The sequence below is a fragment of the Hyla sarda genome, chromosome 6 (genome assembly GCF_029499605.1).
Source record: "Hyla sarda isolate aHylSar1 chromosome 6, aHylSar1.hap1, whole genome shotgun sequence".
NCBI lineage: Eukaryota > Metazoa > Chordata > Amphibia > Anura > Hylidae > Hyla > Hyla sarda.
The window spans coordinates 36,997,489-37,024,299 of NC_079194.1; the positions used below are offsets into that span (position 1 = coordinate 36,997,489).

Consider the following 26,811-nt stretch of genomic DNA (forward strand, 5'->3'; position numbering starts at 1 on the left):
AGTACCACTTTGAGTCCAATTTTGGTCTGTCTGCATTTTGAAGTTTACTTATAATTTATTTAACACATTCACAAATTTGCATAAATAATCAGTTTTGCAACAATTATCTGAACCCATAAATCTATCTCTAAAACATCATCATGGAACCAACCTAAACATTCACCAGTTCCCTTTTACAGCATAAGGCTAAGTTTCCACTTGTTATTTTTTCTGGCAGTTTTTGAGCCAAAGTCAGAAGTGGATCCATAAGGGAGGAGAAGTGCAAGTCCTTCCTTTATATGTCCTATTTCTTTTGAATACACTTCTGGCTTTGGCTCAAAAACTGCAGTGACAGATATCCAAAAACTGCCAGAGAAAAAACCAAATGGAAACTTAGCCTAAGACAAAACAACTAAATTCACTAAAAACATCTAGTAAGGTTTATGTTCTAAATTCTATATAATCAATATACCAGAGAATATAATACATTTGCAATCTATGATTGGCAAAAGCAAAATTGATTTTTTCCTATCATTACAGAATCTATTTTGAATGATATGTGAATAACATTTGTTTGTAATCATCATCTTTTCCATGTCTTTCGATGTCTCACAGGGGCCACAAAGCTCTCATTGAGGTTTACTCTATAAAGAGAAAAAGAAAAAACAAGAAAATAATATAAAAGATTAATAGCAGTGTATCTAGTCTTATATATATATATATATATATATATATATATATATATATATATATATACATAAATATGGAGACGATCTGACTTTGTCAATTAATAAATTAAATATAATGATTCCTGGAGAGATTATCCCACACCAACCAATCACAGCTTAGCTTTCAGTTTACCAGAACTCATTAAAGGGGTTTTCCACATAAGGTGATTTAAGTATGTACATGGCAGACAGTAATGGATATGTTTAGGAAGGATCTGCACTTGTCTTGGGGATAACTGGCTATGTTGTGAGATTACCATAACACTGTGGCTAGCTTTTTGTGAACTGATATTTCCTGTTTGACTTTTCTTCTTTTGACTACAAATCCCTCAATTCTATCTTCCTCCCTCCCACACATCAGCCATTGAAACAAAATTGAGCTGCATCCATTCAAAAGACCTGTGGTTTTCAATCAGGGTACCTACAGCTGTTGCATTAGTTGCAGATTGATCTCTCTCCCACCAAGCGATCGCTCCACCCATTGAAGCAGACAGGCTCCCTGTCATCAGCTGACTAGTGAGTCAGGTCTCGGCCGCATTGCAACCTGGGAAAAATCTGAGACAACAGTCATTTTGTATGCTGTTAAAAATAAATATTGGGGTGAAAATAACAGAAGAATTGTGAGAAAACCATCCCACGCAGGTACAGACACTATATTATGAACTACACTAACTTTACAGCCCAATAAAAATAAAAAAATCCTGGAATACCCCTTTAAGAAATGAAAGCTGAGCTGTGATTGGTCACTGTGGGCGAAATCTGTCCAGTTTTTCCTCTCACCCAGTTTGATAAATCAGTAATTATATTGTGATATATCCATATCTAGTAATATCCATTACTAAATGAAAAATGTTCTGTGTTGCTATAGTCCAATGGGGGAAATTTACTTAGATCGACACTTCACACACCAAAATTTCACATGTAAAATCCTGCTAGCTTTAGACTTGCCTCATTTTTAAATGGGCACTGTCAGATATAAAAACATATATTGGCAAAAGATTAGTTTTTCTAGTATACTTATTTTAAAAAAATTCACATTTTATTAAAGAAAACTGACTTTAAGAATACCACCACTAGGGGTCCCCATACGAGATGGCTGATTGACAAGGCTGCAGGAGGAACACAGTCTGCAGCAACGCTGCTGTAACACACAGAGCTTTACCAAACATATGCCTTCAGCTATTGCAAAACTACAACACCAAGCATGCCTAGACAGTCAAAGGATGTTTGGGTATGCTGGGAGTTGTAGTTTTGGAAAAGCTGTAGACACACAGCTGAAGGCAACACTGCTGTAAAAAGAGTTATCCAAACACTGTACCTCCAATTATTCCAAAACTACAAGTCCCAGCATTACAGGACTGCACACTAAGGATGACACACAAGAATGACATATGAAGATGTAAGTTATATTCACACCTTATTGTCTTTGGTAGAGTACAGACAATCCCCAATGATCAGTGTGTTTTTTTTTGTGTGTGTGTGTACAGCATGAATCCAGAAAGGAAAGGGTTACAGAGCAGGGCTGCCAGGTTCACTCCACAGAGCAGTGAGTCAGCAGATTGACGGAGGGGGAGGAGTCATCACAGCAAGATAAGGACACGCCCCCTCCCTTTGACAAGATGGAAAAGACATTGAGCAGCTCTGATATCAGTGATAAAGACATTAAAATTACAGGTACCGAGTAACATATAACAGTTTTTTTTTTTTTTTTTTGTGGTATCTGGCAGGTATGCTTTCAATCTGGCACATCTTTTCATTGGATTTCAGCTAGTACTTGGGCCTGTTTCAGGAATAAGGTTTAGTAAATATGGTAGTTTCTGGAGGCCATGCCCCCTTTCAAATAAGCCACACCATTTTCTAAGTTCCACCTACTTACCAGTTATGGCATAACCTTGAAAAAAAGAATTTTGTTTTCACAAATAATTGCTTCCCTTAGTCTTGATTTTACTCCCACTCTTATTTTTGGTCTTATTTTAGACCCTGCACTAATGTATCTGATCTGACCCATGATATTTTCTATTTCAGGGCGTTGTGAGAGATTTATTACTGGTGAACAGTACGTATGGATTTCAGTCTCATTCCCGGTGCAGCCAAGGATGTCAGGTCAGTTTTGTTTCCGTACTTAGACCATGCCCTTGGGAGTGACCTAATGTCAGACTGGTTGGTTAACACTGTGGGTCCATCTGTTGGTTGTTAGTGTGATCAGTAGATGCCCAATAGTTTAGAAGCTGCCCAGGTATATAGTGTGCAGGAAGGTTTGCCTGATAATTAGGAAGCTGCTCCCGGTAGCAGGGTAGGAGGTGAGTGATCAGTGCCAGCATACAGGTGTACACTAATGGATAGATTTAAAGGGGTACTCCCATGGAAAAAAATCTTAATCCTTCCAATACTTTTTAGGGGCTGTATACTACAAAGGAAATGCTTATCTTTTTAGATTTCTCTGATGTCATGACCACAGTGCTCTCTGCTGACCTCTGCTGTCCATTTTAAAAACTGTCCAGAGCAGGAGAAAATCCTCATAGCAAACATATGCTGCTCTGGACAGTTCCTAAAATGGACAGCAGAGGTCAGCAGAGGGCACTGTGGTCATGACATCAGATAAATCTAAAAAGATAAGCATTTCCTCTGTAGTATATAGCCCCAAAAAATACTGGAAGGATTAAGATTTTTAAATAGAAGTAATTTACAAATCTGTTTAACTTTCTGGCACCAGTTGATTTAAAAAAAAAAATGTTTTCCAGGGGAGTACCCCTTTAATAATGCTACATACATAGGTATTCCCTCCTATCACAGTCGATTAATATAGTGGGGGTATAGGCTGTGTGGTCTGAAGGAGTTGATGCTATGGCCACAGGTATTTATAGGAATGATCAGGGCCATGAGGCATTCCAGGGTCTGACTGTCACACATAGCTTTCCCTGCTTAGTAATGACACATTTTCAGCCATTTTGGAGCCTGGTAAAGCTGTTTGTTACAGTCAGACCCTGTAATGACTCCTGGTAGGGATAAGCGAATCGAATCTGACGAATCCAAATTCGTTACGAATTTCAGGAAAAATTTACAATGAATGCCAATATCGCCGTGATTCAATTGTGCAAATCGCTTCATTAAACTCCATTTAGTGCGGTCCAGGCTCTAGGACATCTAAAAAGGCCAATCCAGATCTGAGGACATGGGGCAAGGAAGGCTGGAACAAGGGTCGTTGGGGATGACCCTGAATCACATGCAGCATGCAATCTATCAGCAGCCAGTCACCCCTGTGATGTCACAGCCCTATATAATCGGCAGCCCTATATAATCGTCTTGCGGACACTCACATCAGTGTTCTATTGCAGAGAGAAAGGGACAGAGAGCAGTGTGTTGCCCAGAAAAGCTTTTTTACAGCAGCGATTCACCTCAAGCCCAAATCAAACCTAGAAGCACTGATAGGGAAGGGAGTGATATTGAGAGAGAGAGAGAGAGAGAGAGAGAGAGGGGGCAATTTTCGGTGTAGTACACAGCGACTGTGTGCTGCAGCACTGGTATGTACAACAACTGAAAAGCTAATAGCCAGCCAGTTAGGGTGCGCAGAGCACTAAAAGCATATAGTGCTCTATTAAGTGTAACCTGTGCGTACATTTAATTGGTGTACAATTTTTTTCCTGTAAAAGTCTTAAGGGTCTAGTTACTGTGAAAGGCCAGGCCAAAGTACACACCCGCTGCTGTTCTAGACAAATACTGTTTTAAGCATACTGGAGCTCATTGTACTCCCCTCATGAGTGCATACCACATACCTACATCTACGTGATGTACCATGTTGCTCCTGTTAAAGTTTTAAGGGCCTAGTTACTGTGAAAGGCCAGCCAAAGTACACACCTGCTGCTGTTCTATATAAATACTGTTTTAAGCGTAGTGGAGCGTATTGTACTCCCCTCATATACGCACTAAGTATGTCAGGCAGAGAAGTGCCAGGACATGCACAGAGGAGGGGCAGATGCCTAAATTCATCAGGTGCAGGCAGAGGTCACAGCAGACTAGGGGCGAGTGGCAGCAGAAGTTGCAGCAAGAGGCCTGAGCTCCTCGTATCAGCCAGTGCTCTTGTCCCCACCAGCAACCCATCTGCTGTCTTTGACTGGTTAACTTGGTCATCCACTTCATCACAAGTGACATCTGACTCCCCCAATCAACAGTCGGTGGGACAATCTACTAGAGGACAGTCAGCAGCTACTGCAAGACAAGACATCCCTCGTTTCCTTTGCTAGGCTGGCAAGTAGTGGCTCCTGAAGCACATACTGTTTAGGAACCTTGAGTGGCGTGCAGACACAACTCGATAATGATGAAGCCGATTGCACTTAGGAGCCGGGTGCAGAAAGGGTTTCATCATCATCAGGAAAAGAGGGTGGCAGGTTGCCCCTGAGGCAGCAGTTGAGCCAGCAAGGCGGTAGCATGGTTGGGAGTCAGCATGGTGGCATCAGTGGGAAGTCTGGAGCTAAAAGTGCCAGGGGTAGACTACCTGCTTCGCTGCAGCCTACCTGCTCGGGAGGTAGTGGAACAGGGGTCCCTGGAGTCAGCGGCAGTAGCAGTCAGTGTGGACTGTTGGGGGGAAAAATCAGCTACTCTGCGATGTGGCTTGGCCATTCTGCCACTATATAGTCTCCTTATGCTCCTGCCACCTTCCGGCTGTGCCATTGCGCCGCCATGTGGTCCCCTCATGCTGTTGGCAAATTAAACTTAATCTTAATCTATTTTAAATCTTCAAGTAAAATTTTCCAAAATATCTTTAATCTTCGTCAGGCTGCTGCCACCTCCAGGCTGGGCGTTTTGCCACTATGTGGTCTCCTCTTGCTGCTGTCAATTTCAGGTTGTGTCATTCTGCCAGATTATGGTCTCCTCATGCTGCTGCCACCCCCAGGCTATGTCATTGTGCCCCCATATGTTCTCTTTATGCTATTGGCACCTTAAATTAACCTTTTAAAATTGTAATCTATCTAAAATCTTCAATTTACATTTTCAAAAATATCTTTAATCTTTTCTATTGTGAGGCCCTATGGTCTCTTCAGGCTGCTGCCAACTCAAGGCTCTGTCATTGTGCCGCCATTTGACTCCTTGTTATATTGGGTTTTGTGGTCATACAGTATTAGTTCAAAGTAAACGCTTCGAGCACCTGGGACATTAAACTTGTGAATCTAATCAAAATCTTAAATTAAAATTTTAAAAAATCTATGTAATCTTTTCAAGACTTTGGCCCTCTGGTCGTCGACGTCACATATTACCTGTAGAATTACCACAAGAATTCAATCAAACAGGTTGGAGAAATAACAATGAACCATGACTGATTAAATGAAACATGAGACACTCACACTTTCACAGTCGGGGGGGGGGGGGGGGGTGCTTACTGAGAGGCATTGTTTGCATAACAACCTTTTCTGTGGTACTAAGTCAAATACTTTTGAATCTAGATGCACAACACTTGGCCAGATTTACGATTGGTGCATTGCACCACAAATAGTGTCTGGGCCAGAATTTGTGCCGAAAAATTTGAAAAACAGACCAACTCTCCATTTGACTCAGAAACCCGAAAAGGTTGTAAAAAAACTAAAATGTAGGGAAAACATTAGTAAATACTGTGGAAAAATGTTTGTAGGGAATTAAAAACTACACTCCACTCTTAGTCACTGTTTATTGCCTGGAGTCTGTATTATGTATTTAATGTCTAATGTTTGATAAATGTTGCATTGTTCATGAAGTATAGCTGTCCTAATGTCCAAAACGTGTTGTACAAATAAATATACCCAATTCTCCTAACTTATTGTATCTTGAAGTGAGTTCTGCCAGTCAAACAACTGCCCCCCCCGCCTGCTTGGACACATACCAGTCCTGCATCATCACCTACATCATGGACACACTTCCTTGATTGACAGCTGTGAGCGCAGGGATCACAGCTGGAGGAAAAATCCTCCCACTGTCAGCTTGTGTCCCACTACTGTCAGTGAGAAAACAGCTGGTTCTGTGAGCCCCTAGCAAGGTTCCCGCAGAACTCCGTCAGAAAAATCTGATTTTGGCTAAGAGGCGCACACCCTAGTATAGTGCAAAGAAGCAGGCTTTATTAGTCCATAAAACATGCAGTGTGAACAGGACAACGCGTTTCAAAGGTTTTCCTTCTTCTTCAGGTCCTTTTACTACTGTCAGTGAGGACAAGCTGGGAGTTGTAGTTTTGTTAAAGCTAGAGGAGATGTGAGCAGACAGCATACTGAGGGAGGGGGCGGAGACCTGCACAGTGAGGCCACGCCCCCTCCCTTTGAGAGGAATTCAGACTAGTGAGCTAAATTAAAAGTGTAATAAAAAATAAGTAAAGGTGCTAGACATAAAAATTAGATATACATGGTCAGGATTAGGTACTGAGTGATATTATATAAAAAAAAAATTTTTTGTTGGATCTGACGTCTACGCTTTAAGATGAGAAACCAATAGAAATTGGGCACTATGCATTATGTTGAAAATGATCAGTAATAGGAGCCAAGTGTCCAGTCTTTTGTAGATTAATGCCTATACAGCTCAGTCCCACAGGTAATATCTTACTGGTTGTCTTTAATGAAGTATGGATGTGGGATTTAGAGTATGGGAGCAAGCTATAACCCCTTTAAAGAGGTTGCCAGGCAAAAAGGTGTTTTTTTTTACAAATATGCATAGGCTGCTTTCTTTAAAAACAAACAAACAAAAAAATTCCATACCTCCCATGCTCCCCTGCTGCCTCCCATATCACTGCTTGGGTCCCTGATGCTCCCCACTTTCTGCTTCCAGTGATGTCCCACCTCATCCAGTGATTGGTTGAGCGGCAATGTGACATATTTGGCCCCAGCACTATTACCCCAGAAGTCTTCTTCCTTGTGTTGGGCCTAATACATTACATTGCTGCTCAACCAATCGCTAGCTGCAATGGAACATCACAATGGCCGGAGATTGGCACATCGACCCCCAGAAGCAGTAAGAGGAGAGCACCAGAGACCGAAGCAGCAATACCTGAGGTATAAGGTGATACACTTGGTATAAATGAATACATTTCAGTTTAGCACATAAAATGGTATTGTGGATGTAAAAAAGTATTTAGTATAATATGGGATGGCATGGTAACCAGTGCACTAAATGCACTTGATGGGGGACACGATTTTTCAGTAAAATATAAGATTTTGACACTTACTTCCTTTGACACATTTTGGGTAATCCATGTTTCCTTGATTACAAACAATTCTCATGTTAGTGTTAGGAGGAGCTTTATATCCAGTTTGACACATAAATTCTGTGGTTTGGCCATGTTCACTGTTAATCGTTTTATCGTTTTTCCACCTTAACTTTATATTATTTTCCTTCATGTCTTGTTCACTTGTAGAACATGGCTCTGAAACACAAAATAAATATTTTACCCAAATTTCTTTTCATATATTTAAATGGCCAAAATCATTTGCCAAACTTTTTATATAATGTAGATAATAACATTCTATGTATATTTTGAATACACATTGGTTACAAAATGTGTATATTTTTGGGTGACAAAATGCTCTATGCTCTTACCACTAGGGATCCCTTCCTTATCAAGAAGACAGAAAAAAGTGTAGACAGGACAAGCAGGGCTCTGTGCTTGCTCCTGGCATGTCAATCCGCCTACTGTGTAAGCCTGGGGCATGTCACAGAACCTCAATACACAGAGCAGCCACTTATCAGCTTTGAGAAATAGAGGGGAGGAAGTTCCCATATGAGAAGGGCAAGGGAACACCCTCCTCCTCAGTGAACTGCATGCAATGTGAGTAACAAAAACAAGATAATTAGGAGCCATAAAATAATGAAACACAGGATTTAAGCACATTGACAGGATTAGCACCAGGTAAAGAGTAAGTCTGGAGCATTTTTTTAACCCCTTCACAACGCCGGACGTAAATGTACGTCCCGGTGAGCTGGTACTTAAGGCACAAGGACGTACATTTACGTCCTATACATAACCACGAGGATCGGAGCGATGCTTGGGTCATGTGCAGCAGGTCTAGGCTGCTGATGGCAGCCAGGGACCCGCCGTAAAGGCAGACATCCTCAGATGCCGTGATTAACCCCTTAAGGACCGGGGTTTTTTCCGTTTTTGCATTTTCGTTTTTTGCTCCTTGCCTTTAAAAAATCATAACTCTTTCAATTTTGCACCTAAAAATCCATATGATGGCTTATTTTTTGCGCCACCAATTCTAATTTGTAATGACGTCAGTCATTTTGCCCAAAAATTGTGCGACAAAATTGAAAAAAAAACGCAGTTTTGTAACTTTTGGGGGCTTCCGTTTCTACGTAGTACATTTTTCGGTAAAAATGACACCTTATCTTTATTCTGTAGGTCCATACGATTAAAATGATACCCTACTTATATAGATTTGATTTTTTAAGACTTCTGGAAAAAATCATAACTACATGCAGGAAAATTAATACGTTTAAAATTGTCATCTTCTGACCCCTATAACTTTTTTATTTTTCCGTGTATGGGGCGGTATGAGGGCTCATTTTTTGCGCCGTGATCTGAAGTTTTTAACGGTACAATTTTTGCATTGATAGGACTTATTGATCGCTTTTTATTCATTTTTAAATGATATAAAAAGTGACCAAAAAAGCACTATTTTGGACTTTGGAATTTTTTTGCGCGCACGCCATTGACCGAGCGGTTTAATTAATGATATATTTTTATAATTCGGACATTTCCGCACGCGGTGATACCATATATGTTCATTTTTCTTTTTATTTACACTGTGTTTTTTTTTTTATTGGAAAAGGGGGGTGATTCAAACTTTTAATAGGGGAGGAGTTAAATGATATTTATTCACTTTTTTTTTTCACTTTTTTTTTGCAGTGTTATAGGTCCCATAGGGACCTATAACGCTGCACACACTGATCTTCTATGCTGATCACTGGTTTCTCATAAGAAACCAGTGATCAACGATTCTGCCGCATGACTGCTCATGCCTGGATCTCAGGCACTGAGCAGTCATTCGGCGATCGGACAGCGAGGAGGCAGGTAGGGGCCCTCCCGCTGTCCTGTCAGCTGTTCGGGATGCCGCGATTAGCCGCGGCTATCCCGAACAGCCCGACTGAGCTAGCCGGCCACTTTCGGTTTCACTTTTAGCCGCGCGGCTCAGCTTTGAGCGCGCGGCTAAAGGGTTAATAGCGCGCGGTGCCGCGATCGGCACTGCGCGCTATTAGAGGCGGGTCCCGGCTTCACTATGACGCCGGGCCCGCGCGATATGACGCGGGGTTACTGTGTAACCCCGCGTTATATCAGGAGAGCAGGACCAAGGGCGTACCTGTACGCCCTTGGTCCTTAAGGGGTTAATACAGATCACGGCATCTGCAGCATTGCGGTCACTAAAATGGATGATCGGATTGCCCGCAGCACTGCGGCAGTGATCCGATCATCCAGAATGGCAGATGGAGGTCCCCTCACCTGCCTTCGCTGCCTTCCACGGGTCTTCTGCTCTGGTCTGCTCGATCGCAGGGGGGAGGGGGGGGGGGAGGGTTTGTGGTAAGATAATGATTTTACTAATAATTCATACTAAGTCTGACACACAAGTGTACAGATTCAGTACACATAGTACTTACAAATAAGTGTCAGCTATAATAGAGAATATAGGAGAGGCTACCCTCTCTCTTCCTCCTTGACCTATTGATACCGCTGATAATTTTAAGTGTATGTCATTAGGGTATATATGTATTTAAATTTAGTATTGGTTTCTAATAAAGTATTCAATTTTACGGGGGGTTTCTAGTAAGGGTTGTCCCCGCAAGGGGTTTTACCCCTTAAAGGTTGTTTATGATTTATTGCCCTGGAACCTTCAGGGGTTTTCTTTTGGTTTCATATTTTCCCTATTTCACCCCCAAAAAGTGTAAAAATAATATTTGATATACATATTTGGTATTGCCGTGTGGGTAAATATTTGAACTATTAAAATAAAACGTTAGTGATACCGTACGGTAAACGGTGTGAACGTAAAAAAAAAAAGTCCAAAATAGCTGCTTTTTTTTTTATAACATTTTATTCCCCCAAAAATTTATAAAAAATGTATGAAAAGTTTTATATAAGCAAATAAGGTATCAATAAAAAGTACAGATCACGACGCAAAAAATGAGCCATAATACCGCTGCTTATATGGGAAAATGAAAAAGTTATAGGTCTTCAAAATAGGGGGATTTTAAACTCACTAATTTGGTTAAAAAGTTTGCGATTTTTTTTTTGTACTGACAGATACGGAGCCATTAACTATTATGGGGCTGCAGACCCGATCGTAGTCTGCTAGTGACTACGATCTGGTCATTTTCTCAGCATGTTAGATTTTTGACACAGACTGAAAATCGTGGTCTGCCACGATTTTCAGTCTGTGTCAAAAAATCTGACATGCTGAAAAAATGACATGGACGCGTTGCCATGCGCGGCGGTCACGTGACCGCGCATAGCCAATAGCAGCCAGCACAGTTCGCAAGATGTGAACATTGCGATCCGTGCTGGCATATCATAGCAGAGCTGACAGCCGCTGTGACGTGTTGTATACTGCTGTAGCCCCTCGGTAGGGAAAAAAAACAGATATACAGGTGTGTGCACATCTTTAGATAATTATAGGGAAGTATAGGAGCCTGTATAGATATTCGGGCACTCGTGGGGGAAATGATAACTAGTGAATATAATAGGTTAGCAGAGAAAAGAAACCCCTGTGTGAAGTGTCCACTATATGGACATAGGGGCAGGGAGAACAGGTAGTTAACTGTGTGATCTAGTGTGTACATAAATGTACAAGTGCGCTCATATAGCTAAACAAATAAATATACAATAAAATATAATATAATAAATGCACCTAAAATGGGAATAAATGCACATAAAAGCACATAAAGGTAATGGGGAATAAATGCACATAAAAACACATAAAAGGTAGTTAAAATAGAATATTCTGATAAGATAAAATACAGTACTCATAAAAGATGGTAGGGATAAATGACTGTGAGTACGGACATGATGGGAGTACAACAATAAATACGTATAAAATTAGGATAAAAATAGTGGATTATGCGTATAAAAGAAAGAAAGGGGTGGGGATGATTAGTGGATCACAGGGAGCACTCAATAAGTTCATTCAAACCAGACGGGACCAAGGTCTGTAGTTTATAGATCCAGTAGTTCTCGCGTCTGCGAAGGGTTATCCTTAGGTATACTTTCAATTGGGGTCACAGTAATGCAGTTAAAATCCTGCTTGTGGTGTTGGGTCAGGTTTCTGGATACACTGTGTAGTGTAAAACCATTTTCTGTGTGGTTTCTGTGCTTCGTGATCCTTTCACGCAGGCACCTGACCATTCTGCCCACATATTGGGTGCCACAGGCACAATCCAGAAGATAAACTACATATTGCGTGGAGCAGTTGAGGAGGATATAAATTAGAAAGGTCTCACCAGTGCTTCTGGTAGCGGTGCTTGTATGGGGTCTCGGGTAGCACCAAGTTTTTCTAATCTCATTGCTAAACTCCCTGTTTACACTCCTCTTCCTACTTCTCAGACCGACTAGTCTTGGCATTAAGGGCCCCCTAGGCCAATCACTGATTGAGCCAGCTGTTGCAGGGGGAGCCCTGAGGGACCCAGGTAGGTTTGAATGTATTTTACTTTCATATTCATATCATACATAACCAGCAGTAGCATGCAATATATGAAAATACCATTATTGGATATGTGCAGTCCAATACATAGGTGTAAAGAAACGTATCTCATTCATTGATGTCAGAAATTAACTTTTTCCATCTACAGAGCCATATAAGCGCTCATTATTTGCTGGACCAATTGTAGTCCCCCTGTGATATCTAGAATGGGATCTGTCTCTTATCTCTTAGCGTTCCTGCCCCACCTTTCAAGACCAACTGGTCTTTGGAGTGAGGGTCCGCTCCACCAATCACAGTGGGACATCATTGCGGCTGGTGATTGGTAGAGCGGGCCCTCACTCATCAGTTTGTCTCGGAAGGTCGGGACTGGAGTTCTCAGTGGCTGCTGAAAGCAGAATACCTGGATCATGCCTCCTTCATGCTGCCAGAACATAAATGTACTTCCTTAAGCGTGAAGAAATTAAGGATGTAGATAATTGTGGCTTTAGGAAACAATCTTCAGGTATCTTCTGTAATTCAACAACCCCCCGCGATTATACACTATGCTGGGTATAAGTGTTAAGGGCCCTTTATATGCTAAGGTTTCTATTGATTAATATATTTTAACAGTTAGATGACCCACATTTTAGCTGTCTGGGGCGTGGGGACTGTTGACTTGACTTGGGAGAGAAGCTGGAGGTAACAGAAAAGTAACCAATGGAAATGGTGATACACAAGGGAATAAGTTTGACAGTTGAACATTAATTGGTAACACTGAGCAAAGTGGACATAGAAAAGTACCGTATTTTTCGCCATATAAGACGCGCTTTTTCTTCCCCAAAAATGGGGGGGAAAAGTCGGTGCGTCTTATACGGCGAATACACCCCTATCGCAGCGGTCCCTGCGGCCATCAACGGCCGGGACCCGCGGCTAATACAGGACATCACTGATCGCAGTGATGCCCTGTATTAACCCTTCAGACGTGGCGATCAAAGCTGACCGCCACGTCTGAAGGGAAAGTGACACTAACCCGGCTGTTCAGTCGGGCTGTTCGGGACCGCCGCGGTGAAATCGCGGCGGTCCCGAACAGCCCGACTGAATAGCCGGGTCAGTGCTTACAGGACATCGGGAGGGACCTTACCTGCCTCCTCGGTGTCTTCTCCATTCAGGGATCCCCTGTATGGCCGGCGCTCTCCTTCCTCGTCATCACGTCGTCGCGTACATGCGTCGGCGTGTGTAACGACGTGATGACGGCGACGGAGAGCGAGGATACCCGGCCGGCAGAAGAGACGTTCCGGAGCAACGGGTACACGGAGACAGCGATGGAGCGACATCCAGGGCAGCGGTGACGGGTCCGGAGCGGCGGGGACACATGAGTATTACCTCCTATGCAGTGGTCTTCAATCTGCGGACCTCCAGATGTTGCAAAACTACAACTCCCGGCATGCTGGGAGTTGTAGTTTTGCAACATCTGGAGGTCCACAAGTTGAAGACCACTATTGAGTTCAAAATCTTTATTTTTTAAGATTTTGCACCTAAAAATTGGGTGCGTCTTATACGCCAGTGCGTCCTATAGGTCGAAAAATACGGTAGTTAGTAGTAGATAGTATAAAGTAGATAGCAGTTTGGACATTAGAGAATGGCAAAATTAGCTTGGTAACAAGTGCCAAGCAGCTGCTACTGAGGAGAGTAAAATCATATGTTGATAATAGGCCTAAAGTGCATTGTGGGAATATCTTTTAGCAAAATTTTTAATTAAAAAAATTAAAAATGTTGGCACTTACTTGCTTCGAGGCATTTAGGAATGTTCAGCTTGTTATTGTCACAAACAACTCTCATCTGGGTGCCAGGAGGAACGGCGTATCCAATTTTACAAGAAAATTCTACGGTTTCACCAAATGCACTCTTAATTTCTTTATCCTTCTTCCACTTTAGCTCTACATTATTTTCGTCCATATCCTTTTCATCTGTAGTACACGGTCCTGAAACATGAAATAATCATTAATCATTTATTTTCATTTCCTGTCATAAATTTAAAGCCAAAAACATATGCAATTATATAAATATTCAATTCCACTATGAAAACTGTTGGTTCATTTTAGAGCCACAAATATATCAATGCAGAAAATACACAAATAAGAATGAAAAGACAAAAATATTCAAACTAAATCTAGAAATAAATTATAATGAAAAATTACATTGAACATAAAATATTCTCTTTATACTATTAGACAATACCAGTATATAAGACTCCAGGAGCACAAAAAGTTATACTTGAATAATGCCAATTTCCTGGGCACCTAACACCAAGAAAGTTATTTATCAATTGGCATGCACCTGCAAAATGACTGGCACAGTGTGTCTTTATTCTGCGCATTGTGCCTTTTGGGAGAGATATTCAAAAACTTCTCTAATGTCTGTTATACCGATATCAATCACACTTTTTTTTCTCTTCTTATTTTGAAAAGTCTCTTGGGCTGCTTTGAAAACATGAACATTTGTTAGAGTTCATTTTTGTGCAACTTTTGTTTTTTTTGCACCAAAATTTTTGCGCTAAATTGTAAGTCACAGAAAATTCTGAAGTAATCATCTCACGTAATATTCCATGATTACCAGAGCCCATAAGAGCAATAAGTGCAGGTGCCGTGACCATTAAAAAGATAAGAAAAATATATTTTTTTTTCATTTTTAATTAACATTTTCCAATAATAATAATAATAATAATAATAATAATCTATTTAGCAATAATTTATAACCATTTCTGTCATTTCTACACTACAAGAGCTGGTTTGAAATTGTTGACATAAAATGGACTCTCAGTGCTTTGAAAATATCATGTAAAACATGAAATTTACATCACCATACCCACTTTAGCAAAATTGGTAGTTTAAAGGGGTACTCCACCCCTAGACATCTTATCCCCTATCCAATGGATAGGGGATAAGATGTCTGATCGCGGGGGTCCCGCCACTGGGGACCCCCACAATATAGCATGCGGCACCCACCTGTTTCTTTTCCGGAAGCGCTGGAGGGTCTGGGTCTCGACCACCGGAATGGAAGTCTGTGATGTCACGACTCCTCCACTTTACCTTACTGTTTTGGCCTGTATGACAATTGATATACTCCTATGGAGACATATCTTTATGCTTTTGTTTTCCCTTTCTTCCCCCCTTTTTTTGAAATTTTTGTACCTTATTTATTGTATTATTCTTCAAATTAAAAAATTTGAATGTGAAAAAGTTTGTGCTAATTAGAAATTCCCCCCCCCCCCCCAAGTGAACCTGCAGCCTTTGCATTTCTTAAAAATATTAAAGGGGAACTCTGTTGCAAAACAAGTGGGAAACAAATGTTTTCCTATCAACTGGTGCCAGAAAGTTAAGCCTATTTGTAAATTACTTCTATTTAACCTGTTAAGGACCCATGACGTACGCGTACGTCATGAGTCCGCTCCCGATCTATAACGCGGGTCGTCATAGCGGGTCGGCCCGGGACCTGTGGCTAATAGCGCGCAGCATTGATCGCGGTGCCGCGTGCTATTAACCCTTTACTAACAACTTTGAACGCCGCGTCTAAAGTGAAAGTGAAAGCATGCCGGTTAGCTCAGGGAGCTGTTCGGTATAGCCGCGGCGAAATCGCGGCATCCCGAACCGCTTACAAGACAGCCGGAGGATCCCTACCTGCCTCCTCGCTGTCCGATCACCGAATGACTGCTCAGTGCCTGAGATCCAGGCATGAGCAGTCTAGCGGCAGAATGATCGATCATTGGTTTCCTATGAGAAAAAAGTAATCAATGTAAAAGATCAGTGTGTGCAGTGTTATAGGTCCCTATGCAAAAAAAAAAGTGAAAAAGAAAAGTGAATAAAGATCATTTAACCCCTCCCCTATTAAAAGTTTGAATCACCCCCCTTTTCCCATATAAAAAAACCACAGTGTAAATAAAAATAAAAATAAACATATATGGTATTGCCGCGTGTGGAAATGTCCGAATTATAAAAATATATTGTTAATTAAACCACACGGTCAATGGTGTACGCGCAAAAAAAATGTTATTTAACGAAATGTATATATTTTTTAACAAAATTTTTACTATTTTTTAATAAAGTCTGTGTGTTTTACTTTTTTCCCTCTATTTTTTCATTTTTTTTAGGTAGTACTACTACTCCCTGCATGGAAGTAGTAGTACCTGTACTATAGACATATCGCCCTGGGTGTCAGTCTTGTACTCCGGCCAGTGATGTGAATAGAACATTACTCATTCATATTTTCCGCCCAGAACTGTGATTGGCCGGATAGTTGCAGCCAATCACCGCTCTGAGGGAAATATGAATGAGTGAGTGGCAGGCAGAGATGCGAGCAACGTATACAGCCGCTTTGCATCTCTGCTATAGACAGGACGATCAAAGTGGGTGTCAGTAGTGACACCCGCTATGATCTTTCTTTAACTGCAGGTACTACTACTCCCAACATGGAGTACACTTTGCTCCATGATGGGAGTTGAAGTATCTGCATTAATAGACAGATCGCAGTGAGTGTAACTTCTGACACCCACTGCGATCTGTCTATTAATTCAGGTACTACAGATCCCAGCATGGAGCAGAGTGTGCTCCATGTTGGGAGCAGTGGTACCTGCAGTTAAGGAAAGATAACAGCGGATATCACTACTGACACCCGCTGTGATCCTCCTGTATAATGTATAGATGCGGCCGCCCGCTCTTCTATGGTCCCCTGCACTGACGTATATATACACATATTCCTATTTCACACAGAGAGTTGTGATTGGCTGGAACCATCTGGCCAATCACAGCTCTGCGGGAAATATGAATAGGTGTATATATACGTCAGTGCAGGAGACCATAGAAGAGCGGCTTGCTGCATCTATACATTATACAGAAGTATCACAATGGGCGATCTGTCAATTAGTACAGGTACTACTACTCCCATAATGGAACAGTGTGTTCCATGCTGGGAGTAGTAGTACTACCTAAAAAAAATTAAAAAATAAAGAAAAAAAAGTGAAAAGCACACACACACACTACATTTTTATTATTGTCGACTACATTTTTAGGTCCCCGCCCGCCCACATAAATTGATCCCTGTTTAAAAAGTAATAAACATTTTGTTATAAAAAACATACATTTCGTAAGATACAATTTTTTCCTTCACTACTGAATCTTTTTTTCTTATTTTTTTTAATGGTACCCTACGAAATTTTATTTAAAAAGTCCAAAAAAGAATAAAATCCGCCTGCAAAAATGCCAAAGTTAAAACTCACATATCGTTTTTCTTGGAGTTTTTTCACTCCCATACACTTCTATGGTAGAAAAACGCCACAATTTTGACTAAAATATCGCCAGTGGCTCAACATGCTGCTATTACCAAGTATCTGAAAAATGCCCAAAAAGAGTGAAAAAACGGCAAAAGAATTTAAAAAACGCCAAAGTGAAAAGCGCCAAGTGGAATAAGAATTTTGCGATTTCTCTTTGATTTACAGCTAACATATGGCCGCAGCGTTTTTTGGCCGAAAAAACGCCATGCGGCAGAGCTGGCATTTTTCAGAAACTTAGCCTGAGGCAAAGTTTCCACTTGGTTTTTTCTCTGGCAGTTTTTGGAAAGCTGCTACTGCAGTTTTTGAGCCAAAGTCAGAAGTGGCAGTGGCAGATATCCAAAAACTGCCAGAAAAAAAACCAAGTGGAGACTTAGCCTGATAGTTATTTCAGTTTTTGTATGTCATTTGTGTGCACACTGTGATGAAGTATAATGGACATACCTAGACAACTGGGTGCTTCTTCCTAAACATTTTCCACACACTTAATAACCTTGTTTCCTTTAAGAACACAGTCATTCGGGCATTTATATTCTATAGTTTCACCAGGCTGATAGGTATTTTTCAGCTCCCCCACAGTCTCTCCGAATAGGATTGCCGGTGGGTGACCACAAACTTTAGCAGTTTCTGAAAAAAAGATAATTGAGTAAATGTACATGTATATTTGGATATAATAATTGCTAAATAAATTGTTTTATATGTGTGTTTTTTCTTTAGTGTTACCTAATGTGACTGAAAGACTTGTCTGTATTTCGTCAATGTCTGTGGTTTTCTACTGCTATCACTTATCATCTTATTTCAAAAATCGTTGGCATAATACAAAGACTCTTCCTCGTTTCCTCTCTGAAGTTTGGCCATGTGGCTGTGCACATGCTTTCCCACAATCCCAATTACTAAGAGGCTTACTCAGCCTTGTATATTTAACAGGTCCAACAAGACCCAGGCCTAGGGTGACACTATATGAGGGGGCGGCTGGGGAAAGGGATCTTAGGACAGTACTTCTCCAGAAGGGGGGTGGCCCAAACATTAGAGCTGCCTCACCTCACACCACTTATAACAACCTGAACATCACTGCCAGCTCAGCATTATCTAATGAGGCACAGTTCGTAGATAGCCAGCACGGCACTACTTCCCTATTTGAGTGTAGAACAATGATGAAATGGCAGACTTGGACTAGGAATGCTGGAGGTGGTGCTCTGATTGGCAATAGTGCATGAAGACGTTTCAAAGAAGCAGGAAAATAATGGGCAACTCACCGCAACCAGCTGAATAAATCTTGTTTTATTTCATACTCACAAATAGGTTACATGGGAAGAGGGTAGTGGGGGGACACAGGATGGCGACCAAGCTCCGTTTCGCACGGTGATCGTGCTTCCTCCGGCGATGGCCGGAGGAAGCACGATCACCGTGCGAAACGGAGCTCTTCTGATTCGATAATGCAGAGCTGGCGGCGATGCTCAGTTTAAAAAAAAATAATACACTATGGGGGCGATCTATCAAAACCTGTGCCAGAGAGTGGTGTAGTTGCCCAGAGCAACCAATCAGACTGCTTCTTTCATGTTTCAGAGACCTGATTGGTTGCTATAGGCAACTGCACCACTCTACCTCTACACAGGTTTTGATAAATCTCCCCCTATATGTATAGAGGTCGTCCCCCTCACAAAAAGTTCTGCCCTGAATCCATGAGGCAGCTGTCAGTGGCACCTCTGGAGTAGTCAAGACCCCAACCCCAGACTTTGTCAGGGACCGAATTATCATAATCTAAATTTTTAAGTTTGGCTTTTGCGGCTATAATTTTGCTGGCCCAGTTTTCAAATATGCTTGTAATAGGTTGAATTTGGTATTATGCATCAGTTTACGCCAATTTATCTTAAAGAAGCAATCTCCTACTTAAAAGCGTGTCCGTTCCATATTTGAGACACATTTTAGATTGCCAGGGTTAGGGGGCGGGATCCAACTGCTGGGTCCCCCGCAATCTCCTCTATGGAGCCCTGGCTCTCCTCGGGAGCGGCGTGCCACGACCGCCTAAAGCAGGGGCCGCCATGCCCCCTCTATATATCTCTATGGGGGAGCTGTTTGCCAATCTTCGGTTCTCACATAGAGATATCAGGAGGGGCTTGGCGGACCACACTTCGGGCGGGGATCCTAACATGCCGCTCCCAGGAAGAGCCATGGCTCTGTACAGGAGATCATGTGGGACCTGGCAGTTGTACCAGGTTGTGGTGGTGCAGTTACTGCTGCATCACTGAATTTGACAGCTCTTAGCCAACTGATGGTATGTGTTTAACCTTAGTAGAAGACACCTCCATTATCACCATTATTTCTTTTAAATGTTGTCCATACCTTGCACTCTCCCACAGTGGAGAACAAGTTGTACAAGGTACATGCCACCATCGACATTTAGAGCAGCACATGCTCCCTGCATGGTGAGCTGGGGAACTTGACAAATCTCTTTGTGTCCCCCACACAAATTTTAGTCCCCCTCCCCCATTGTCCATGAGGACATGAAAATTTTAAATTAATTAAATTATATAATGACAAAAATCTGCAATTTTAAAGGTGTATCCTGTACTTTCAGCTAGTTTCATGTGCAACCATTAAAGAGTTCCTCTCATGATCTTGTTAAACGTTATAATACTCAAAGTTCACTGCCCCTATTATGATAAACCACCCCCTGCCTTTATTTTTATTAATTTTTAGTTTTCTCCTGTGATATTGCTCTGTATTTTCTTCTTAGTCTGATTCACAGACTGGGAAGGGGCATTACCCAGTAGGTGACATCATCTGAAGCCATACAGGGTAAATCTTCCTCCCTCATCCTGCTACACACAGCCCAGAGAAGTTCAGTGTGAGATGAGCTATGATTGGCTAAAGCTGTACACAACTTCTCAGCACTCCAGACTGCATTTCCTGATTTTGGACTTCTGCCAGGCCAGCAGGAGTCCAAAGTATTTGCAAGAGATGAGGCGAAATGTGCTCTGGACATGGACAAGTATGGAGACACCTAGGGGCAGCATTTTTAAACACAAATAAAACATAGAAAACTTCATTTTATTTTAAAACAAAGTACATTAGAAAGATTCATAAAGAGGAAAGTGCTGCTGAGCATAAAAAATAGCCGGTGCCGTTTAGATGGATAGTCTGTCAGTATAACACCTGCTGCTCTGAGAGGGGTGATGGGCGGTGCGGCTTCGGCACAGTAGTGCTTGTACGTAGAGTAAAATGCTTCAAAGACAGTAGAAATGAAAAGAATCACATTCACCACAGCAACGCCCTCGAAACATAGGCTCTTTATTCCAAGAAGCAAGTGGAGCAACATATATAGGAACAAGCAATTCCTTGGAGCGGGGACTGAGATCAGCCGCTCTCGAGATACAGGGGCACACAGGAGGAGTGTGTGCCCCTGCGTCTCGAGAGCGGCTGCTCTCACTCCCCGCTCCAAGGAATTGCTTGTTTCTATGTATGCTGCTCCACTTGCTTCTTGGAATAAAGAGGCTATGTTTTGGGGTTGTTGCTGTGGTGAATGTGATTCTTTTAATTTCTACTGTCTTTGAAGACATTAGAAATATTTTTTATTTACCATAAAAAACAGCAAACATTTTTTTAATGAGAGTGCCCATTTAACCCTTTAAGGACTGAGGGCATACCCATACACCCCCATTTTTGAGTCCTTAACCTGTTAAGGACCAAGGGCGTACCTGTACAGCGTGGCCCCGTGTTATAGCGGGTCGGGCCCGGCCTCTAACAACAGCTCGGACCCGTGGCTAAAAACGCTCGGCACTGATGGCGGTGCCGCACTATTAACCCTTTAGACACGGCTAGCTCTAGCGGTTAGCTCAGGGGGCTGTTCAGGACCGCCGTGGTGAAATCACGTCCCGAACAGCTGTAGGACTCAAGGAGGGTCCCCTGACCTGCCTCCTGGTGTCTGATCGCCAAATGACTGCTCTGTGTCTGAGATCCAGGCATGAGCAGTCAAGCCGCAGAATCATCGATCAATGGTTTCCTATGATTAACCATTGATCAATGTGAAAGATCAGTGTGTGCAGTGTTATAGCCCACTATAAGAGCTATAACATTGCAAAAAAAAGTTGGAAAAAAAGTCAAAAAAGATCATTTAACCCTTTCCCTAATAAAAGTAAAAATAATAGTAAAAATAAAAACAAACATATGTGGTATCGCTCCATGCGGATATGTCCAAATTATAAAAATGTATCACTAATTAAACCTCACGGTCAATGGCGTACGCACAAATAAATTCCAAAGTCCAAAATAGCGTATTTTTGGTCACTTTTTATTTCATGAAAAAATGAATAAAAAGCAATCACAAATCAGATCAATACAAAAATGGTACCACTAAAAACTTCAGATTACGGCACAAAAAATGAGCCCTCATACCGCCCCATACACGGAAAAATAAAAAATTAATAGGGGTCAGAAGATGACAATTTTAAACGTATAACTTTTCTTGCATGTAGTTATGATTTTTTACAGAAGTAAGACAAAATCAAACCTATATAAGTAGGGTATCATTTTAACCATATGGACCTACAGAATAAAGAGAATGTGTCATTTTACAATGTACTGTGTAGAAACGGAAGCCCCCAAAAGTTACAAAATTGTGTTTTTTCTTCAATTTTGTAGCACCATGATTCTTTTTCCATTTCGTCTTAGATTTTTGAGTAAAATGACTGATATAACTGCACAGCAGAATTGGTGGTGCAAAAATTAAGCCATCATATGAATTTTTAGGTGCAAAATTTAAAGAGTTATGATTTTTTAAACGTAAGGAGGAAAAAATGAATGTGCAAAAATGGAAAAAACCCTGGTCCTTAAAGGGGTACTCCGCCCCTAGACATCTTATCCCCTATCCAAGGATAGGGGATAAGATGTCTGATCGCAGGGGTCCCCCTATGGGGACCCCCGCGATCTCCCCTGCAGCCCCCCTGAGTCATCAGCTCTCCAGAGCTACGTTTGCTCTGTGGCTGATGACTCACGATACAGGGACCAGAGGTTCGTGACGTCATGCCTCCGCCCCCTCATGCCCCGCCCCCTTAATGCAAGTCTATGGGAGGGGGCGTGACTGTTACCATGTTGCATGACTTCCTGAGTTGTGGAGTCATGACATCACGAACTGCCAACCCCTGTCATCAGCCACAGAGCAAACTTAGCTCCGGAGAGCTGATGTCTTGGGGTACTGCAGGAGAGATCGCGGATGTCCCCAGCAGTGGGACCCCTGCGATCAGACATCTTATCCCCTATCCTTGGATAGGGGATAAGATGTCTAGGAGTGGGTTAAGGACTGAGGACATATGGGTACGACCATGGCAATTCCGGTCCCCGCCGCTAGCCGGTTGGGGACCGGACCAAGATGCCTGCTGAAATCATTCAGGAGGCATCCCGGCACATCGCCGAGGAGGGGTCCTGAGACGCTCCCATGTCGGTGATCACCGCAAATCGTCAGTCAATTTAGACCGGCGATCTGCAGTGATTCTGGGTCATATGGGTCTCCGGTGACCTGTTGACCTGGAAAATAAGGGGGATCGGGGCTGTCCAAGACACACACGATCCCCTTGAAGGGATAGGAGTGAGGTAACAGGGGTGCCACCCCTCCTGTCCCTGCTAATGGTCGGTCATCTAGCCCTCTAGATCTTTCAAAACTACAACTCCCAGCATGCCCACACAGCAGTTTGCTGTCTGGGCATGCTGGGATTTGTAATTTTGCAACATCTGGAGGGCCACAATTTGGAGAACACTGTGCGGTGGTTTCTAAACCGTGGCCCTCTAAATCTTACCAAACTACAACTCCCAGCATGCACAAACAGCAAACGGCTGTTTCGCCATACTGGGAATTGTAGTTGCGTACCTCCAGCTGTTGTATAACTACATCTCCCAGCATGCCCTTCGGCAATTAGTACATGCTGGGAGTTGTAGTTTTTCAACAGCTGGAGGAACACTGGTTGGAAAATACCGAGTTAGGTAACAGAACCTAACTAAAGGTTTTCCTACCAGTGTGCTTCCAGCTGTTGCAAAAGTACAACTCCCAGCATGCATGATCTGTCAGTTCATGCTGGGAGTTGTAGTTTTGCAACAGCTGGAGGTTTGTACAGGGTACATTCACACGGTTGAGTTTACAGAGAGTTTCCTGCTTCAAGTTCCTAGCGGGAAACTCACCCTAAACCCCCTGCCTGTGTGAATGTATCCTTAAAACACTTCACTCCACTACACTTACACAAAATAAAGGTTAAAACACTACATATACACCCCCTTACACTGTCCCCCCCAATAAAAATGAAAAACGAATCGTACGGCGGTGTTTCCAAAATGGAGCCTCCAGCTGTTGCAAAAACAACAACTCCCAGCATTTCCGGACAGCCACTGACTGTCCCGGCATGCTGGGAGTTTAACTGGAGGCACCCTGTTTGGGAATCACTGGCATAGAACTCCCCTTTGTCCACCCCTATGCAAGCCTTAATTTAGTCCTCAAATGTGCATGGTGCTCTCTCACTTTGAAGCCCTGTTATATTTCAAGGAAACAGTTTAGGGCCACATATGGGGTATTTCCAAACTCTGGATAAATTGCGTTACAAATTTTGGGGGGCTTTTTCTCCTTTTACCCCTTATGAAAAGGAAAAGTTGGGGTCTACACCAGCCTGTTAGTGTAAAAAAAAATTTACGCTAACAAAATTTTACACTAACAAGGTGGTGTTGCCCCATACTTTTATTTTCACAAGAGGTAAAAGGAAAAAAAGACCCCCAAAATTTATAATGCAATTTCTGAGTACAGAAATACCCAATATGTGGGCATAAAATGCTCTGCGGAGGCGCAACAAGGCTCAGGCTCGAGAGTGTCATGTATATTTGAGGACTAAATTGTTGATTTGCACAGGGGTGGCTTATTTTACAGTGGTTCTGACAGAAACACACAAAAAAAATACCCATGTGTGACCCCATTTTTGAAACTACACCCCTCATGGAACATAACAAGGGGTATAGTGTGCCTTAACACCCCACAGGTGTTTGACAAATTTTCATTAGAGTTGGATGGGAGAATGAAAAAAACTTTTTTTTAACTAAAATGGTGGTGTTACCCAAAATGGTTCATTTTCACAAGGGAAAATAGGAAAAAAAGCCCCTTAAATCTGTAAGCCCATTTCTTCAGTGTAAGAACATACCCCATATGTGGATGTAAAGTGCTCTGTGGGCGAAATACAATGCTCAGAAGAGAGGGAGCGCCATTGGGCTTTTGAAGAGAAAATTTTCCGGAATTGAAGGCCATGTGTGTTTACAAAGCCCCATAGTGCCAGAATTATGGACCCCCCCCATGTGACCCCTCACGTAATGTAATAAGGCGTGCAGTGAGGATTTACGCCTCACAGGTGTCTGACAGATTTTAAGAACTGTGGTCCGAGAAAAAGAAAATTTAATTTTTCATTTGCACAGCCCAATGTTCCAAAGATCTGTCAAACGCCAGTGGCATGTAAATGCTCACTGCACCCCTTATTAAATTCTGTGAGGGGTATAGTTTCTAAAATGGGGTCACATGTGGGGGATCCACTGTTCTGGCACCACGGGGGGCTTTGTAAATGCTCATGGCACCTGACTTCCTTTCCAAACAAATTCTGTCTCCAAAAGCCAAATGTGACTCCTTCTTTTCTGAGCATTGTAGTGCACCCGCAGTGCACTTAACATCCACACATGGGGTATGTCCATACTCAGAAAAAATGGGGTTACAAATTTTGGGGGGCATTTTCTCCTATTACCCCTGCCACTGCAGTTTTTGAGCCAAAGTCAGAAGTGGATCCATAAGGGAGGAGAAGTATAAGTTTTTCCTTTATATGTCCTATTCCTTTTGAATACATTCCTGGCTTTGGCTCAAAAACTGCAGTGGCAGCTATCCAAAAACTGCCCGAAAAAAAACAAGTGGAAACTTAGCCTTAAGGGGTTAAAGACAAATAACAGGTGTGTTCTTATGTAGTTGAATTTTGTTGCTGTGTTGTATTTTCCTCTCTTCTGCAGCAGATCACCTTTACTACAATCCATATAAAATATATTATCTAATTTCACCCATAAAACACAGAATAATTGAAAAGTTTTTATACATAAATAATTTTGCACTTACCTTGATAATCATACCACCATTTGCATTTCACATGTGGTTTTTGATCAGCGGTGTATTCTTTGTGACAGGAATACTTTACTATCTTGCCAGTTGGAATGTGACTTTTTATTATCTCAAGCTCTTTCTTGAAATCTATAATAAAAGTAAATGAATAAATAAATCATTAAGTCTTTAATATTTCCTACATATGACAAAAAAAATAAAAATAAAATAAAAAATCTGACTTTATTGAGCCTGAAAGAGGGCAGTTGAGTAACCTCCTCCTTAAAGGGGTTATCCGGCTAAAGAGCAGCACCTGCATTTTATGCGGGGCTGCACCTCCAGTCTCAGAAAGCTCTTTGCTTCAGGGACTAGAGACATGACGTAACACCACGTCCCCTCCGTTCATGTCTAAGGCCCCTTTCACACTACAAAATTACTCCATTTTAAAGATCTGCTCGGAGTTCCATCTGAAAATCGGCTGTGTAATTCTCCCGTTACCATCACCCGTCACAAAATAACGTCCGTTATTAATAACGGGCGATAACGGGTTAAAATGGCTATTAGAAAAATCCCATAGACTATAATGGGATTTTCTAACGGCCGTATAGGATTTTGTAACTGCCGTTTTACAGCCGATTCTCAGACGGAACTTCGAGCGGATCTTTAAAACGGAGTAATTTTGTAGTGTGAAAAAAGCCTTAGCCTAAACCTGGTCTTATACATAAACTAATCATAAGGTAAATGATGTCTCACCATCGTCCATCTGTGGAGCTGCACATCCGATCATGGCAGATATGAGCAGAAGTAAGAATCCTGATGCAGACATTCTGAGATCTCCAGAACAGAGCAGAGATTTCTCCAGATTGTTGCTTCTCTCTGCAGAACCGAATGCTTCCACTAGGAGCTAAAATGGGGAATATATTTATACATTTTTATGAAAGTCAACATCCTTGTTATTATACTGAAATTGATGAAACCATGCAGCACCTGATGTTTGTAAGAGCAGAAAAGTAAATACATTATATAAGGCCTGTGATGAAATAATAATATCAGACTGAACAT

At 41.9% G+C, this 26,811-nt stretch overlaps 1 protein-coding gene across 1 annotated transcript; it reads right to left on the bottom strand.

Annotated features, from left to right (window-relative positions):
* On the bottom strand, nucleotides 1–25,900 carry LOC130275487 (complement factor H-related protein 2-like). Its single transcript, XM_056523532.1, has 5 exons — nucleotides 25,768–25,900; nucleotides 18,093–18,275; nucleotides 14,110–14,307; nucleotides 7,885–8,082; nucleotides 1–623 (listed from the first exon to the last, which is right to left on the bottom strand). The coding sequence occupies exons 3-5, from the start codon at nucleotides 14,279–14,281 to the stop codon at nucleotides 619–621; spliced, it is 375 nt and encodes a 124-aa protein (XP_056379507.1). The 5' UTR covers nucleotides 14,282–14,307; nucleotides 18,093–18,275; nucleotides 25,768–25,900; the 3' UTR covers nucleotides 1–618.
* Nucleotides 25,901–26,811: the final 911 nt, after the last annotated feature.